Source organism: Perca fluviatilis, chromosome 13 (genome assembly GCF_010015445.1).
Source record: "Perca fluviatilis chromosome 13, GENO_Pfluv_1.0, whole genome shotgun sequence".
Lineage (NCBI taxonomy): Eukaryota > Metazoa > Chordata > Actinopteri > Perciformes > Percidae > Perca > Perca fluviatilis.
The window spans coordinates 17,448,080-17,467,262 of NC_053124.1; the positions used below are offsets into that span (position 1 = coordinate 17,448,080).

Consider the following 19,183-nt stretch of genomic DNA (forward strand, 5'->3'; position numbering starts at 1 on the left):
AAAAGCAGCAGATATGATTTTTCCTCCCCACACTCTCGGTGTTTATTTCCCAGAACTGAATTTTGTTACATTCAGCTTTACATCTGTTCACCCAGATTGCGTAGGGGCTGTTCTTGACAGCTAGTGAAACCTCCTGAGTCTCCCTCTCTCCCTCTCCCCAGCACACAACTAGCTAATTAACGGTGTCACTCTTTTCAATAAGGCAAGGGGAGGGACAGAGAGACAGTGAGCGAGAGAGGAAGAGAGGGAGAGAGAGAGAGAGAGAGAGATATGGAGGGGTATGCAAGGCAAAACGACACAGGAGAGGCATGTGCATTTGCAGACGGTGAGAATAATAAACATAGTGAAGCCAAAAGGAGGCTATGCTCTGTGAGGCTAATTAAAAACATTCCTCCCTCCATCTCCTCCGCCTCCTCCTTTCTGCACAACATTCAATCACTATTTCTGTATCCCCCCTGCTCGTTAAGTCAAATCTTCTCAGATCCCATAGATGTGGTAAATCTTTAGATTTGCACATGTATTTTATATTGCCTTTATATAACCATGTCAGCTAAGCTGGAGGAACACATCTGTCAAATCTCGGTTGGATAAATGTAGTTTGATGTTTGCAGGCTTGATTTGTATTTTGCAGTATAACCAATTCATTCTCATGTCTCTGGTGAAGAAAACACAGTTTCATTCTTGTTATTCTTTGCATACGTGTTGTTTATATACTGTATAATTATGAAATGAATACAAATTCTAACATGCTGCTTTTATCCACTTTATGTGCTGGATCTTAATTTGGGTTAGAAGTTGTGATTATCAGTAATGCTTTAATTTGTGCATCCAAAGCTACAATCATCATTTAGTTGCAGTTCCTATTATCCTATATATCTATTGGTTTAGCTAAATAAATCAATTAGGTTTTAATATTGAAACATGTTAGGTTGTCAGACACCTGCACATCCTGAGTGAAAACATTATTTGGATGTTAAAGTAACAAGTTGAATCTTTATTGCCCCAGGCCTATGGTTTTCTATGTTGTATTTTAATTTATTAAGTGTAAAACAAACAAAAAAATCCAAAGTTGATCAGGTGCATAAAGACAGTAGTGTCCTAGTCTGATGTTATCCTGTCACAGAGGACAACCTACTGCCATTGTTTTGTCAGGCATTGTGTTACAGTGAATAATGGGCTGCAAAGTACTGATGGATGTCAATTCCGGAGGCAGAGGTTCGCAAATCTTTCTGTTTATTTTACACTTACGCCTGAAAATAAAAAAGCCTTTAAAAAAACGACCCCTGAGGTTTTCATAATCAGCGATAAGTATTTCAAAGCATTTTAAGTATTCATCTCAGTGACTGACAACTAACCTGAGATTACTTAAACTGTTTGATTTAGTAAACTCATTCCATCTGGTACTTCAGGCATGCTGAACAAATGCAAAGAATTATTCTCAAATAACCTACTAATGGATTCACTTATTCCTGCTAACTTAAGGCCCGGTATCAACTTTCACTCTACGAGCCCTTTGAACTAAAGCTCACATACACAGAAGCCACTCACCACTAGTCCCAGCACTAATGTGCGGACCCGCTCGCCGATTTCAGGTGAGATGTCATTGCCAAACTGCTGTAGAGTTGTGAGAAAGCGCTTGAGCTTGCTGAGCTGCCGGGCGCCGCAGGCCGGCGGCAGCTGCTGGTTGGCCAGCGAGGATGAGGAGGAGGAGCTAGGACCATTGCTGTAGCCGTTTGGAGGAGATGGAGCGCCGTTAAGCGCTGTAGGAGAGTGGCTGCTGCCATTGGTTACTGCGTGAGACAAGGACATAAAGAATAGTGTTCAGAGAAAGGAGAGCAAAATGAGAAATATTTCATAAAAAAACTATGACTTTTTCAACATAGTGCAAAAGTAACACTGCATTCGCCCTTGCTAACTGCAAATCACCACAAATAACCTAAAGTCCCTGACTGTGCCTTTAACAAACACCAACAAAGGAAATAACATACGTCAGCTTCACTGAGACCAAACCACTGATTTGGAATGATTTACATTCCCCTGAAAACATTCACAATCCTCAACATTTGTTTCCAATCATAGCAGCTTGTTTGATCCTTTGCGGCATCCTCTCATAAAAAACATATTTCTGCATTTGGAGACATGTTGCCTCTCTGCACCCCCTTCCCCCTTGCCTCCCTCCCTGCAGTCTAAACAAGCAGGGACAGTGTGACCCCCCGTCACGCCAGAGCACGGGAGAAGTGTGTGTGTCTGTGTGTGTCTCTTTGTGTTGGGGGAGTTGGTGTACAAAGAGATACAAGGCGGCATAAAGCTTTCCCTCTAATGAGATTAGGTTTTGACTAGCGATCCACTCACTCCCCCTCTGGCTGCCGTCCAAAGCCGCCACTGTAAAGAGAGGAGAGAGACGAGATACTCAAACTGCATGTGGTAACAATTATGTCGGGTGGAAATCAAAGCATACTGCTTTGTTAAAACCTTCGGCATGTGTAATGAGAGAGCTGGGCCTTTCCTCCCTCATCGCACGGAAGCCCTGATGTTAATTGTGGAGTGTGAGCGTTTGCAACAGAGAAACAGGCAGATATAGAGAGAAAGTAAATACCAGAAAGGAAGAAAGGGGAGAATAAGTGATTAAAAGAGAACAAAATAATGCCTCTGTTGCAAAGAACCAGCACTACTAACGCAGACTTGAGAGCTCTGAGCATTTTGAAGGCCTTTGATTCTTAGATTCTAGTGCTCTTCACGCAAGTGGTTAAGTATGCACTTCTAAGTGAATACTAGGGTGTAATTTGCTCGTCACAGGCTATGTGCACATTGCAACGGTTTGCAAGCGTTGCTGGAGAACTTGTTTGGAATGAGTGCAATTTGGGAAGGCTCAATGCAACTTGCTATAAAGGTCTTATGTTGCTGATGGCATTTAAAAAATTGAGAATTTTGGATTTCACCTATGCATAATGCGGCTGTCTTCCCAAGTGTAAGCACATGTATATCTGCTTTGTTTTAAAAAAGCTGCTGTGTTTATTTTCCATGGGTGACTTAAGATGGAATTATCCTTCTGCGGTCTGATGTACAGCCATCCCGCCATCACCTAAGAATTTATTTATAGTTCAGCATCACATTGCACCTGTTGAAACAACCACCAAAGTATTGTATATAGGGATGCACCAACCCAACTTTTTCTCACGAGATAACTGCGATACAACGTATCAGCCTATCTGCCTATACTGAGTACCGATCCAATACCAGTGCTTTCATTTCCCTGATTAAAAATGTGTAGACCACATTAGAGGGAACTCTGAACATGAGGCCAGGGATGCCGCGGCACTGAGAACTGAGTCGGCAGTCTGCTGTGAGTGACTACAATGTAACGCATTCTGGAAACTTTATGATGACATTTACAAAGAAACAGCATTCAATGAAGGTCGGTTATGTCATGGCCAATACCAGATCCCCCTAATAAAGTCAGTATCTGCACTGATATGGTACATTGAAAACTAGTAGGAGACAACATAACTGTTAAAATGTCAAATATGTCACAACATGAGTGTTGTTAGATCTTTGAAGACCCTATGGCGTAGATGATGTATACCTCCGTTGTGACACCATAAACCCTTAACACAGAACTATAAAACTAGCTTTACTCACATGTGGTGGGGGTGTAGGAGCTGTTTCGCGGTGCTCCTTGCGTGCTGGGTGGGGGCGGCATGGTAGGGGGGGTCAACCTGGACTGTGTCTTGACGTCCGCAGGTGAGTCGGGCATGGTGGAGCGCTTCCCAGTGCGATCTGAAGGCAAACAAAGTGAAAGATTATAATAACATACCAAAAATAACATGCTGATATATTTTAACAAAGGAAATAAACAACAGCTCAGGGCAACACATTCCACATCTGTGCGCATAGAGAGGAACTATATCATAATTTGCACATACACAGCAGCAGGATTTAATTTGATGAACAAAGCACAGACGAGGTGTACCACACTAAACTTGTTCTGGAAATAGATGGCTCACCGCATCATGTGTCTGGTCACAATGACACTGATGCATATGCTCAGACGATGTCAGATGATGAATGAGAGGGGGAGAAAGGGGAGACTCACAGACACACAGACAGACACCCGAGAGAGGAGCATAAATCTGCAGCGAGTACGGGTCTCACTCCGCCACCATCTGTGCCATCCTGCATGCCCGCTGTACAGAACGGCGACATAGCATCCTCCCCTGCCCCCCTCCCCTGCACACGACTGCAGTGCTCATTACACACACACACACACACACACACACACACACACACACACACACACACACACACACACACACACACACACACAAACACGCCCAACGCACACACGCGCACGCACACACACACACGCACACACGCACACACACACACACACTATACAGTATTCACATCTGTTCAGGACTGGATCATGGCAGAAAAGCAACTAGTCAATGAACAAATTTAAGAAATTTAAGCACAACAGATACAGAAAACCAGTCGGCTCAAACTCACACTACTCATGAGAAATTTTAGAGATAAAACCTTAATCACAAAAAAAGACAATTCTTTGATGACATGCCTGTTTTCACCTCGTGCAGTTGCTTTGTGCTCAGCAAATAACCGGCCATATCAAATGCATGAGAGCAACAACAAGACATTATCAGAGTCTTGCACTGGCGGTGAGGGCTGAGCCCATATTGTGCAAGATAAGATACACAACTTCCCCTTAGCAATAGCAGTAACACAGAGTAAACAGACTGTTATCAACTGTCTCTGTGTGGCACATTGTGAAGGATTGAGATTGCAACAACAACAAAAGGTAGAGAGGAAGAGGGGTGGAGGGAGAGAAGAGAAAAGAGAGAATGAGAGGAGGGAAGGGAGGAGCTGCAAGAGAAACAAAAGAACTATCTGTGACATTGGGAACACATAGCTGTAATCATGGAGTGGATGTATGTGCTTTGACTCAGATACACACAAGACATCCACGGTAAAGGCACACACACTGTAATCAGGGTGGTAAGGGAAACAGGGTGGTCTCTGTCCCACATTTTACTCAAGACCCTAGTGTAAGTGTGTGTGTGTGTGTGTGTGTGTGTGTGTGTGTGTGTGTGTGTGTTTTGCAAGATGAAAATGCACTCTATACTTCCGTCTTATATTTTACATGTACCTACTGTATGTTTATTTGCATATTTCCCCACAGTGTCTGTGTATAAAATGTATACACTACATACTATATAAATGGTAGTTTTCCTCTGTGACGACTGTTTGGATTATTAAGTTTAGGTGAAATGAATGAGAAATACTGACGTGAGAGAGACAGGATAGCCTAAGCCTGTTAGCTAGACCCAAGTCTCAGTAGCACTCTGGCTCACTGCTGCCGAGGTTCACTGTGACTAAGTATTTTAGTCACGCTAGCTCAGCTTTAGCAGGCAGGCAAGTGAGAGATGGAGATGTCACTGAATTTCTAAATAGAGAGGACTCGATAGCTCCATTTCAAATAAGCAGAGGGAACGTGATGTAAATGAAAGAAACAATCACAAGAAATATACAAGGTATAAATACATACTGACCAGCAACATGTTCAGAAACAGTAATGATACTGAGAAGAAGTGTGACATACAAGAAAGTGAATTTCTTTAAACAGTTTTCCAAGAATCAAATAAGAGTCTAGAAGCCATACTAGCTCATAGCTGCTGCTCCTTATGTCCAATCACACTGAAATGATTTGAACTAACTTACTGACTGATGCTGCCATTCTTAGAGCTTCTCGCAGGCACACTGACGTATATAGGTAGCAGCAATACGCTTTTATCAAGGTATTCTCTTCTTGTTAAATAGTCTCCAGAAGCTTCCAAAGATTATCAAGGCAAACAAATTCCAACCCATAGAGTCAGATACTGTCAAAGGACAGGAAAAGAAGAGTAATGGATTACCACTTCCCCAGACAAAGTTCACACATCTCCCTACTAAACATATCACTTTTTACAATATGGGACTTTTAAGTTTTTCACTCAAAACGGTAAATTATACTGTAGAAATGAAATTATTTATGTAAATAATATTGACTGAGGTATTGACTATAACACAAGTTTGAGATCAGCAAAGGAGGATTGGAATGAATTGCAGAGAAAAGGGGATAAATTGCATGAATAGATACAGAATAGAGATTAGTGGAAAAAAGTCAAGTGATTAGGAAAGCAGAGAAAAGAGGACTGGAGGTGAACGAAGAGTCAATGCGAAGAGAAGACAAAGAGAACAGAGCGACTGTCCAAACTTTAACTGTCTATTCACTGTGCTGCATTTCTGCTAACACCACACACACACACACACACACACACACACACACACACACACACACACACACACACACACACACACACACACACACACACACACACACACACACACAAAAATTCTCTCCATCCTCCCGACCTGGCCAGACTGAGAAAGGTTTACTACTCTAATTTCCACACAGTAAAAGAAAGTCTGGACCTGACTATTTATTTTATAAACTCAGGATATAGCAGAAAAGCTAGTGGAAACATATAGTCTTACCTCTAGCTGCCAGCTATCATATCCTGTATGCCTGCCTAAAATATGATCTACGAAAATACAAGGTCATTAAAAAAGACGACCGGGTGACAGGACCCAAGGTAATTCATCATTTTCCAGTCAAACACAAAGACCTTACATGTATAATGAGCCTAAGTGAAATAGAAAGAAGTTACCATATCACACATGGTTGTACTTATCCTGTTTCACTGGATCTTTCAGCTCATGCTTTCCATAGTCCTGTATATTGGGTTTTCTAATTGTGTGGTAATTTTTTGGCCAAGTTCACTTGATCTATTGCTAGATAGTAGGACGTCAAATTAGGATCCAAATCATCTCATATTGACCCTAATATTTGTGACTAGATAGGTAGATGATGTAAATTACTTGCATCCCTACAATGTAATTTAAAGCAGATACTGACCTCCAGCAGTCCCCAAAATGCAAAGTATACAATTTTTTTTATTTTTTTCAATTTAGAGCAATGTGGGGTGTTTTATGAGAGGGATGGAGCATTATTCATTGGGGCAGGAGCAGAAAAATGCTTTTCCTAAAATATTTGACTTGAAAAGTCAATAGGAAGCACAATGTAAAACACATAAAGAGGGAAATAAAGCACAATAGTCCAGACTTAAGATCCACCTTAACTCCTGCATGGTTCTGCGGGCCCTGCGGCAGCATAAAAAGATGAGTTTGGTTACAGGCTTGTAATTGGGGATTAACACCTGGGTCAGTGTTATGATTGGATGACAGTGGTCGGGTGGAGATGAGAGAAACATAAACCCTGAAAGCATTTGAAACTCTGCAGCCCCTTAGGGGATAAGATGAAAGATATAGAGTGAATTAGTGTGAAATCCGTGGACACAACAAATACATGCTCTCTCTCTCTAGCACACACACACACACGCACGCACACACTCACTCAGGGGCACACACACACACACACACACACACACACACACACACACACACACACACACACACACACACACACACACACACAAAGAGCATCTCTCTGTTCCTGATTTGATTGAGAGCACTGCAAAGCATATAAGCAGAATAAAAATCAATGGCTTTATACTAACCAACAAGGGCTGCAGCCAACCATTCACTTGGCACTTACTATGCCACTTGAATCAATAGCAATACTGCCTTTGCAAGGTAATTTACCCAGTCTTTGGGAAAATAAAAAAAATACATCTTACAACTGAAGCACATTATTGAAAACAGCTTGTGCCATACGACTGTGTGCTATCCATTTTTATGAGCAAATGTGGCATGTATATTTTAAAATAGAGAAATACGTGCAGACGACAGTCAGACAAGTCCTCATTTTATTACAGCAATAGAGTGAGGCAGAACAATAGCAAGTGCTCGCAAACTCATGCATAATTCAATTCAAAAAGCACCACCTGAACACGCAACCTTAAACAACCTTGAAAACAAAGTCGGGCGTCTCCTCCAGCCTAATACATCTGTTAAAAGTTAATGGCTGAACTTAATGCACATCTACTGTTCATTTATTAGCCCTGTTACTGCCCCGCCAGTTGAATATTGTAGGTGAAGCGGCAGATCTGTGGCCGGCCAATGGATGGTATTCTAGGACTGGACAGGTATTGATGTGCGGAGCTTTAATGGAAAGGGGCGATGAGTGCTTTGACTTTGCCTAACTCACTTTACGACTTCTCAGAAGTGCTGTTGTCCAGGAATTAATGGATTGAAGAGGATGAGGACGGTTGTTGAAGAGGCAGCAATTAGCTATAAAAGAACAGAAGAGCCTCTCAAATGTGTGTTGATTCACTCGTGCAATCTCTGCAGGCAGATGTGCCAAACCTAGTGATGATCATGCTTATGGATGACAATGATTAATGTCTCACAACAGCCACCTGCTACGTGGTTTTATCTAGAGTACCATAAAGGAGCTCTTAGCACAAATATTTGCAGTATGGGTGGCGTGAATGAGACATAAACCCATAAGAATATCAGAGCTGTGGTGATGCCTCATTAAATGTTTCAGGTATATTGTTACCCAGCTATCATATTGTATGTGTCAGAGGTAATTACACTGATATCTGACTGATAAGCTCCCAGGAGGGATGAGGTTTTATTTGCTTTGTCTACATAAAGTTGGGATTACACTAATAGCATAAGTGACGTTACAATGCTGTGTAGTGAGAAATATTTTGGTATAAACCACTTTTTTTTTTTGGCATGTGAAACTTTATATCCGTGCCTACATGCACACGTCTTTAAGCTTTGAGCAGTTCAATTAAAGAGTGATGTTCCTTTCTCAGATTGTTTTAAGATGACTGAATGGGTAAAAGTTCTTGAAAAAAGAAGACTTGAGACGAGTCACACAAAATAAACAATTCTTTGTAACTGAAATATTTTTTGTTAATCATCTTGTGATCAATCAGCTCCAGGTTGGGAATCACTTTTTCAAAAAAACTTTAGTGTACTTCATGTTATCATTTGAGAATGAAATAAAAAAAAAATTCAATACAGCCCATATCTCTCCAAACATGCTCTCAGTCTCCCTGTTGAAACACAACAGAACAAAGCAATAGGTTGAATTGCACTTGTTTGTAACTTCTTTAATCTCTTTAAAAAAACGTTCCCTGATTCACCGACCGATCCTAGAAATGAGGCAGAACCCTGGACAACCATCTGCCACTCACAAGGATGTCCTCACACTTACATCACCCGTTTGCATCGTCCATGATTACATGATCCTCAATGTTTGCAAAATCTCTCTTTCTTTCTTCGCTTTTCTCCCTCTTGCTCGTACCCTCTTTCAGCCGAGCTCAAAGAAAGAGATTTTATCCCCCCTCTGACTTGTGATACACGCCGTTTCTAAGGTTACATGCAAGTTACATCACTCGCCTAAAACAAGGTTGTTGCAATGAACGATATCTAGAAGGAAGAGAAGCAGTTCAATATGTTACAGAGGACATTGCTAACCCACAACTCGGGGCAAAAAAAATACAATGTTATATCAAAACCATATGCATTTCATCATCGCACACAAAGCCATGAGGTCATTTCGTATTCAAATCACATTGTGAAACAGGGACACCATTGCCTAACCTTGATATTTTAGATTAATCATAGAGGCTACAACGGCTTCAAAGTCTATCATCAGGAGACAAACGATCTCCATTACACACTTCATGAGCTAGAATTGCCACTGTGTGTACGTGTTTGCGTGAGTGTATGTGTGCAATGGGATCGTACAGTTGGAGACCCAGAAAATGATGTGATAACAGTGGCAGTAATATGCCACTCGAGAGTACTTCACACAGGCAAATCCCATTCTTCAAAATGACAATGGATTTCAATCACGCTGGGTGAATTTTCGAGAGTTGGCGGCTGTGACATAAACTATTTATGGTGCACTGGTGCCTGTGTGAGCACAATATTGTATTAGTCAGACATAAGATATCATCATTATGGACTTAAATGAAAAAATGCATATAGACTGACCCATTTATGCATAGCACACACACAAGCAAAAATATAATCACGACAGGCATAATACCTTCAGCGCAAGTGAAAACCGTGAGGCACTGAAGCCAAAGGAAGCATTTGAATTGAGCACTGATGTCCACAACGGCCAATGGCTGTGCAAAATGGTGCTTCTGGGTGTGTTATACCCATGCACACACATACACAGTACACAATAATGTGTGAAGAGAGGGAGCGGGACAGATAGGTAATGGAATAGATGAAGCGATGGTGTGATAGTGGCTTGAAGTGATTGCTCTGTGTGCTGGGTACAGATGTGGAGAGAGGGAGCAGGAGACACACACAAGAGAGAAATAAAGGTAGAAAGAATGAGAGGACGGATGTGTTAAAGAACACAGTTGAGGGACAGGTGGGGGACGATTGTGATTCAGACGGAGTGCGCAGACAAACAAGAGAAATCTATCGGTATGCAAGTGTAGTAACCTCTCTTCTCTTTCCATCATCCCTCTCCTCTGGACCATGTGCGCGCACGCACACACACGCACATACACACACACACAGTCATCGGCAGCCAGATGGAGCAGTATGCAGAGCATGTCCCATCAAACTCCACCCGCTTGTCAAGAAGATGTATGGATGCAACGCCCACAAACACACAAACACATACACAGACACACAGCTGCAAGGATGCATGCACAAATTTCACGCAAAACAACACAAGTCCCTCTGTTTTCGTGCGTACTTTGTCTTCGTTTCAGCTAATTGCTAACACTACCTTGCCATAATATCATAAATAGGAGGCTATATGTACAGCATTGAGTGAAAGAGTGATGGTCTGATACATGACTAAAGCTCTGCAAACACATATGCTCCTGATCAGTGACAGCCTTTAGCATCTCCCACCATATCTGTATTATTCTCTCAGTGTAACATCGTGTGTTTACACTTCATCAAGCCAGCAAAGACATATGGAGATTTCTCAATCGCACACAAAGGTCTGAACACCATCTGTTCCATCACACAAACATTAACATGCACATATGCACAAAAATACATAAACTAAACACACAAATCCTGCAAAACACCTCCGACTACACACACGCTGGACAATAAAACATATGTGGCGTATAACATTAGAAGTCCTTCGCTCTTTTTAGAAAAATAGGTTTATAGTAATGTCTGTTTCACCCATCTGTTGAAACAAAGTCTCTCTTGCAGAGGGACAGAGAGAGAGGGAGAGGGAGAGAGAGAGAGAGAGAGAGAGGGGAAGCAAGTGTTAAGGAACAATAAAAATGATTCACAGTGCCCGATACGTGTCCTCTCTCAAATTGAACCGATTCCTGCCCCATCTTTTTGCCAGGCAAAATTGAACTACAGGGTCTTGTAAAATAAAGACAGGGAGTGGGAATGGGTGGCAGGAAAAATACAGAAAGAGGGTGGGAAAGAAGTGGGTCAGGGAGAGGTAAAGGTAAAGAAAACATGAGGATATGTACAGTGTGACAGAGAGCGAAACCTTTGTTATAGCTGAGCTAGAAACATATTGCCATCAGACATTTTTCCACAGCATAGCCAAGCGGGCTCAACATGTTTAGAAAACTCTATCAAAAGCATTGTTTATTTATATAAAGCTGGCCTTAACAACATTATGTCAAAATAATGATATAAATGTTGCTTTTTGGGGAAAAACAGAGCGATATAAATCAGATGTAAGCCTTGGTGAGCTCTGCTTGGCCATTTGATGGAAGCCGGCCTATTGGAAATTGCCTTCTGTGTACAGTTTGGTTCATTTCTGAAGCCATGCTGACAACCGGCCAAGTGAACCCAAATGGATCTGGGTGTTTTCCCAGGCAAGACTCTACGCCAAGAGAGAAGAGCTCACACAAAACTCAACACACATCCTAATGCTGACGACACATGGCTTTATTTTCCATAAGCTTTGCGCACAGACAGCGGGTTACCTTTCTTGCCTTTGTGATATCGTGAATATTTCTGTTGTGGGGCTGAGGATTAATATTGTTGCAGCATATATACCACTTTTTTATAGTACTCACTATGGGAATCTCATTGTAGGCCGTGTATTCTTGCTTTTGTGGGTCTATAAATGCACACAAAGCTTTTTTGTTGTCAGGGGAAAATGTACAAGAACACACATGCACAAACCCTCTATGAACTGATTGAATCTTGTAGCACAAGCACAATTTAAAATCATTGATGCATCCACTCCATCTCTGAATACAAACACATTGATATGCACTGATACACACACATGCCCAAGTGGCAATTTGTATATTTTCACTGTTATAGCTCCCTACGCTACATGGAACCCTCTCTCTGCAGGCAATATGAATCTGTGCATGCGTGTGCATGTGTGTGTGTGTGTGTGTGTGTGTGTGTGTGTGTGTGTGTGTGTGTGTGTGTGTGTGTATGTATGTGTGTGTGTGTGTGTGTGTGTGTGTGTGTGTGTGGATGCTAAAAGGAATCATATCCCTGTCTTCAGGAGCAAAATCAATTTTCAACAGACAGTAAAGGCCCTGGTGCTTTACATGACAGTTATCTTTTACTATGTGGAGAGACACAGAGGGAGAGGAAGGATGGATGAAGGCGTGGATGGATGGAGTGATATGCAATGCAGGCTAACTGAGAGTGTAGTTACTGTGTGTGATGGGTTGAACAACTGACATGGTTGAAAGGGGGAAACACATGTGGAAAGAAGGAAGAGATAGGAAAAAGGGAGGTGAGGATGCTGAAAACTGGGACTGAAAACAAGAGATAGCATTAAGCTCCTATGAGAGACAGATGGGGAAATCAAATGCGAGAGGCAGAGGACGAGCACAGAAAAAAAGAGGGCAGAGGCTAACATAAAGGGAGGGTTCCTGGTGGAGGGTGGGGGGGTAACCAGCCTGTCCCCCTGGTGTTTTCAAAATATCACATGACGGCTGCCATGTGTTTAAAATTACTGCCGGTTAACTATCTTCCCCAAAACCGCTCCGAAAAAATATGTCTGCAATTTATGAAATGTGTTCCAGGGCTCTGCTAAGTAGAACCAGATTTGCAAAACAGAAAAAAAACAACCTTTACCTCTCACCGCCTCTTCCCTGAAAACTGCTACTCTCTTTTCTTTTTACACTCCCTCTCCTCCACCCCTCCCTCTCCCTTGCAGGAGAAGATGTTTAAAAACAGGGTTTGAGTCACATCTGGTGAGCAGGGAGCCAGAGAGTGGTGGTTGGTGTGACCTCGCATCAGGGCATTTCCAGGCCTACTTGTGTGTGTGTGTGTGTGTGTGTGTGTGTGTGTGTGTGTGTGTGTGTGTGTGTGTGTGTGTGTGTGTGTGTGTGTGTGTGTGTGTGTGTACCTGTGTGTGTGTACCTGTGTGTGTACCTGTGTGTGTTATGGTGACCATGGTTTGCTAATGGCTCTGAGTGGCTGAGAGTAGAATATGTCTGGAGGAGGAGGCAGCAGAGGGATGTTCTCTACACACATACATACACACATGTAGGACCACCACGACCATTCCAGGTCAGCGATGTGTTTTTGTCTCCTTTCATCTAACCATTACACACTTTCTCCTCGGCTTTTTCCTCCTCACCGTTTCACCTTTCACTGTCTCACCTCCCTGTCAGCCCACAGCCATCTGAGGCCACTGACAAACAAGAAGAAAGGATCTCAAAATGGGCAAGAAGACAAGATCACAACAAAGCTTTGACATACACTGACCTGTGGAACATCTGTGACAGAGTCGACCACAAAGTTGCTGGAAAAAAAAAGTTCTGTGAGCAGTAGTAATAATATTGTATTGTACTGCACATGGGACTCAATATTCTTTTTTTAAACTAAATCTGTATCTGATTTAAAACAAAATTTTAAACTGTGACTAACAGAAGGTGAAAACAGAAGGTGAAATCAGGTTTTAGAACAATTGGCTGCTCAAATACTGCAGTTTAACTACAAAGTATTTATTGTGTCAAGTACTCACAATTTAAAAACATTTTTAATTTCTTTTATCTCTTTGCTAAACACTTTTTGAGGCATCCTCACTGCAACAGGACCCCCCCCCATTACTGTAAGTGCAATGAACCATATCTTCTTTTAGCACAACAAGCAGTATTAAAACATAAAAGAAACACTTTAAACCTTAAATCAAGCTAAAAACAGATCTGCTCCATTTAAAAACATGGATATTTGAATGGAATTTGGTGAAAAAGATAATTGATTAGCCTTATATGTACAGTATCATTCATACTGTATATGTAAATGTAATATTTTATAAACACACATGTTTAACTCTAATTATTAATTTATTTTGACCTGTTTGACAATAAACATAGGGACTCCATCAGGGACAACGCCATCATTTATCTGAAATTTGTGTCTGTTAGCAGTCTTAAGTTGCCTGAATCTTACAAAACACTTTGCTCAAACGTTACTGTATAAAAGTTAACTCAGCACTGTGGGACACATGTTGCAGTCTTTTTTCTAAAGGAGGCACTTTAGATTACTGTCCTTCCCACATCCACCTCCCACTGTCCATCAAACAACAGCAGCTTTTTAGCCAACACAACTCTGAACTCTGTCACCACACCCACCGCCAACACTACAAATAGCATCATCACGACAATCCCATTGTTTTGTTTTTCGGTGGCATAAACCCAAACACACAGACTCAGACACACACAGCCTAACCGCTCTCCAGTGCTACAGATGGATGCCACCACTCTCTCTGGAGCGTTGCCAGCGCCAGCTAGTGAACAGCTTGCCTGGCACAGTGCTCTGCATGCCTCTATGTGTGTGACTGCATGTGGAGGATGGAGAGAAAGAGTGAGTGTGTGTGTGTGTGTGTGTGTGTGTGTGTGTGTGTGTGTGTGTGTGTGTGTGTGTGTGTATGTGCCTGCAGGAACAGTAGCGAAATAGCCTATCGCAGATGGGTGGCCAAAATAACCCCCTTCACTGCATACATACAAACAAACAAGAACACAGACACACACACATGCACACACATATGCTCCAGAACAGACACACACACGTGCACACACACAAATGTCTTGGTTTCGCTTAAGTGTTCCCGACCTGGCACACGCTGGTGCTCGCACAGCTGCTTCCTCAGAGGCAACACACACTTATAGACTCACTCTTTCACACACACGCACACATGCCACACGCACGCACACACACACACACACACACACACACACGCACACACGCACGCACGCACGCACACACACACACACACACACACACACACACACACACACACACACACACACACACACACACACACACACACACACATCTGTGCTTAGTTTACACTTCCTGTTTAAGGCATGGGAAGTATAAAGTCCTCACTCCCCACACACACAAATACACACACTGCCACCACCACTCCCACACCACCAAAGCCCACACACAGACAGACGTATGCATGCTTCTGCCACACTCACATCGACACACAAACGCACGCACACACACACATACACACACAAACATGCTAATACGGTGCTTTATCCTCGGTAGCTATTCAACCTTGTATGTATCTGCTTGTTTTGCTCAACACACAGAGAGAAAACATCAAGGCGTTCAGTTGGAAAGTCTCCAGTGCTGCTGGCAACCTGCCAGCAGAGGCCTATAGATCAGCATGATCATAGGCGTGTGTTAAGACACATCACTGTTTAATGATTTAACAATGAAATTAAGACATGAAAGCTCTTGCTGGAACAACAGAATCAACAGAATGTAATTACAACGCAGCTGCGTACAGTTGATGTTGTTTCAATGCTCAAGGTGTGATGTAAATCCTTGTGACAGGTAATCTGATGTTGCTTCATTCTTTGGCTCTGTGTTTTTTATATTAGATGCTGCCGTAAGGTAACCGCTTAAAATGCTGCTTCTGAACCATGAATTCTTCATATTCATTTAGGGTAAAGGAATGCTCTCTTGGGATAAAACCAAGGCAGAGAAACTTTAACAACTGAATAAGTCACTTGGTAGACAGCCTGCCAGTCAGTCAATGAGCTCAGGCGGCTAGCAGCAGGTACCCTCGCCCCGGCACATAGGGGAGAGCATGGTGGCTGGCAGTGCCAACTGTGCACTGGGTAGCCGTGCCAACTCTGCCAGCCTTGCAGTGTCTGCTTGCCAGTGCCATCTGGGAAGAACAGCTCTGTGCGTATACAGTACCTCTCCTCAGCTCAGAGGACACAGACACACACACACACAGACACACACACAGACACACACACACACACACACACACACACACACACACACACACACACACACACACACACACACACACACACACACACATGGATGTGCACAAGAAAGCAAGGGCAGAAATGTGCTCCACATACATGCAGCATGAACACATATGCATGGCATGAACACACACAGAAAGGCGCACACACACACAGACACACACACACACACACACACAGACGCACGCACAGCCGGCCGCTGACAGCTCACCATCTGTGCGCTGCCTCTGACTTCTCCCTCTGCTTCGTTCTCTGCCCTTGTTTTTTGCTTTCATAAACTCTGGGTCCCTCTCCTCCCTTCCTTTCAGTCTCTCAGTATGTCTCATCTTATCGGATGACTTTCCAAGCCACAGATTCCTGCATTATGTCACCACCTGTGTATTGACAATTTACATGTATTTTTTTTATATCATGGCATACAAGATTACGATGCGTCAATACTTGACAGGTCTTTATCAGGTTAACTGGAATTGAACAAGACAGGCAGAGGCCACAGAGGCTCTCCTCTAAACATCCTTTCCTTCCTATCAGATGTACAGATGAGATGAGCGGCAATAAGAGGTGCCCTCAAGTGGTTTAGTCATATAGAAACATGTGTGTGTATGCAGTTAATAAAGGTTTGGGCATGCACACGTATAAAACCTGGAATACATCACACACAACCTATAGAAAACCAGAGGGAAAGATGAAAAACATGAAAAGGAGTGTATGTAAGGTCGAATATCCCTCCATCTTAGTCATAGTACACTGTGTTTCTCTTCAGAGAAGAGTGAGTGAAGATGAGAACAAAATAGCGCAAAAGAGAGAGAAATAGAGTGACAACAGAAAGTTGAGAGGAGAAAATAAAAAGCAGGAGGAGAAGAGAAGTGGGAAGGTAATATGAGTTCAGAACTGTGGAATTCACATCAAAGAAAGGCTAAAACAGGTCACTGTCATTACCAGAGCTATGCCTTGGGTGAAGCTCTCTCTCATGTTTCTCATTTAAACCCTCTGAACCACCGTTTGAAAAAAAAGGACAAGGAAAGACACAAGTACTACACGTATAGTCCATGACCAGAGTATGTTCATATGTTAATATTTTGATCCCTACATCACAGTTTAACAGCTTGACTTTTGGAATAGCACCAAGCTATCACTTTTCTCCTCTACAACACAATATTTTCAATCACAAATCTCCCCTCTCTTCCTATTCCTCGCTCCATTTATTTCTTTCCCTCTCACTGGCCACCACTATACCTGCAATAACTGATTATTTTTTTCCCACACCATTTATCCTTTCCTCTTCCCCCCCCCCGTCCCCCGTCCCCCGTCCCCCGTCCCCCCTCCCTCTAGCAACTGCATAACACCATCAGAAAGATCTACGATTGAACAATTTCCCACTCCTATTATTCTTGCTCTTTCTCACCCTCCTTTCTCATTCAGTCGCCCACCTTCCCCTGCTGCTCCCTTCTTCCTGCTCTCTCTTTACCACATCTACCCATTTTCACCACTCATCCTCCACAATCTCTGTACGACTCTCCATCACTTTCTCCATCCAGCCCTCCCAAAAGCACCACATGCTCTGGCAGTGGCAGAAGAAGTAGCCTCATTACAAACAAGGAAAATCCATTTGGATCAGCCGTCTGCTGCTGCACTGGCCCCCCTCTGAACTCTCCTGAGAAGAAATGCCCCACATCTCTCCTCTTTCCAGCTCTCTTCTTCCATTCTCTCCCTCTTGGATTTCCCTTCTTTCTAATTAATTCTCTCTATTTCTGTTTTCTGTTTTTTTTTGAGCCACTTATTTCCTCTCTGTATTGATCAAGTTAGAGCTCAGAATTTATTTATCAAATTTATATTTTGATGTGAAAAATATATGCAAAATAATGTCATATTGTAAGAATAATTCTAAAAAAGAAAAATAATGTTGATTTTCAACTCATAAATATGATATAGCACACTTGCCAGCAAACATTTGCTAATTAACACATCCAGCAAATACAGAGCAGCATTAGCATTTATTAAGAGTCATGTTTTTGTCCAGCTGAGGACAATATTTACTCTTCTTTTAGCTCTTGCTCTCCACTATATCCTGAGGAAAATTTATGGCTATTTAGCAGCTAAATGGTCTGCTATGTTCACCAGCTAGCTGCTAACTTTGTCTGTTTGACATGTGGTTTTGCAGCTGATAGTGTCCAGCCTATTACAGTTCTTTCCCTGAAAACAGCTGCCTTATGAAAACAACAAAAAACTGCATTGATGAGAGCAGTGAGAGTGAACCAAAACAGTAAAGTTGCGGGCCATAAAACCAAAACAATGTGCTGAAAGATGCTAAAAAGCTCCATACTGCTGACAGGAAACTGCATAGTTGGTGGTAATTCTCGGTGGGTTCATCACTCCAAGTGAGCATCATACATTGTTAAAATAAAAATAATGATCATCGCAGCTTTACTGTAATATTAGATTACCGCCGGCCCTACACTAGTTTCATTTATATGATACAGATATCAGATGTTGCTAAAACAAGGAAGCAATGTCGTACTAAAATCAGAATAGAATCCCACATGTATGGATGGATGCATCCAGTATCTACAGGATACATTTTTCATTTTTGCTCAGTGACCTCAAACTTATAGTGTAGGTCCATTCAGTTAAACTAATGGAATAGATCGATTCTCAGCAGTGGTTCTTGCAGTTCGAAAATGAATCACTGCACCACATCCTGTCATTTTTCTCTATTCTCTCTCCACTGTGGTCCCCCTTTTTTCCCTTCCCTCTCTCACTCTGTCTTTTAAAAGCTCTTCGCTTCTTTTCACCCTTCATTCCGCTCTCTCCCTCTCTCCTTCTGCTCTGCCATCATCACAACATCTGATTAACATATGTCTGGGTTTTCACTCCCTGTCAGCCTGCAGGCATCTGCACGGATGCACACCCACAGTCACACAATCTAA

The 19,183-nt window shown here is 42.4% G+C and overlaps 1 protein-coding gene across 9 annotated transcripts in view; it reads right to left on the minus strand.

Annotated features, from left to right (window-relative positions):
* Window positions 1-19,183, minus strand: part of runx1t1 (RUNX1 partner transcriptional co-repressor 1) — a 57,547-nt gene that overhangs the window by 19,693 nt on the left and 18,671 nt on the right. For 8 of the 9 annotated variants that reach the window (XM_039820851.1, XM_039820852.1, XM_039820849.1 and 5 more), the window contains 2 exons: window positions 3,640-3,777; window positions 1,549-1,790 (listed from right to left, as the gene is read on the minus strand). In XM_039820851.1, the coding sequence (XP_039676785.1) occupies window positions 1,549-1,790; window positions 3,640-3,754 (357 nt within the window). In that variant the 5' untranslated portion in view covers window positions 3,755-3,777. Of the gene's footprint in view, window positions 1-1,548; window positions 1,791-3,639; window positions 3,778-16,467; window positions 16,631-19,183 lie in introns of all 9 variants that reach the window. The other variant, XM_039820845.1, reaches the window with a different exon arrangement.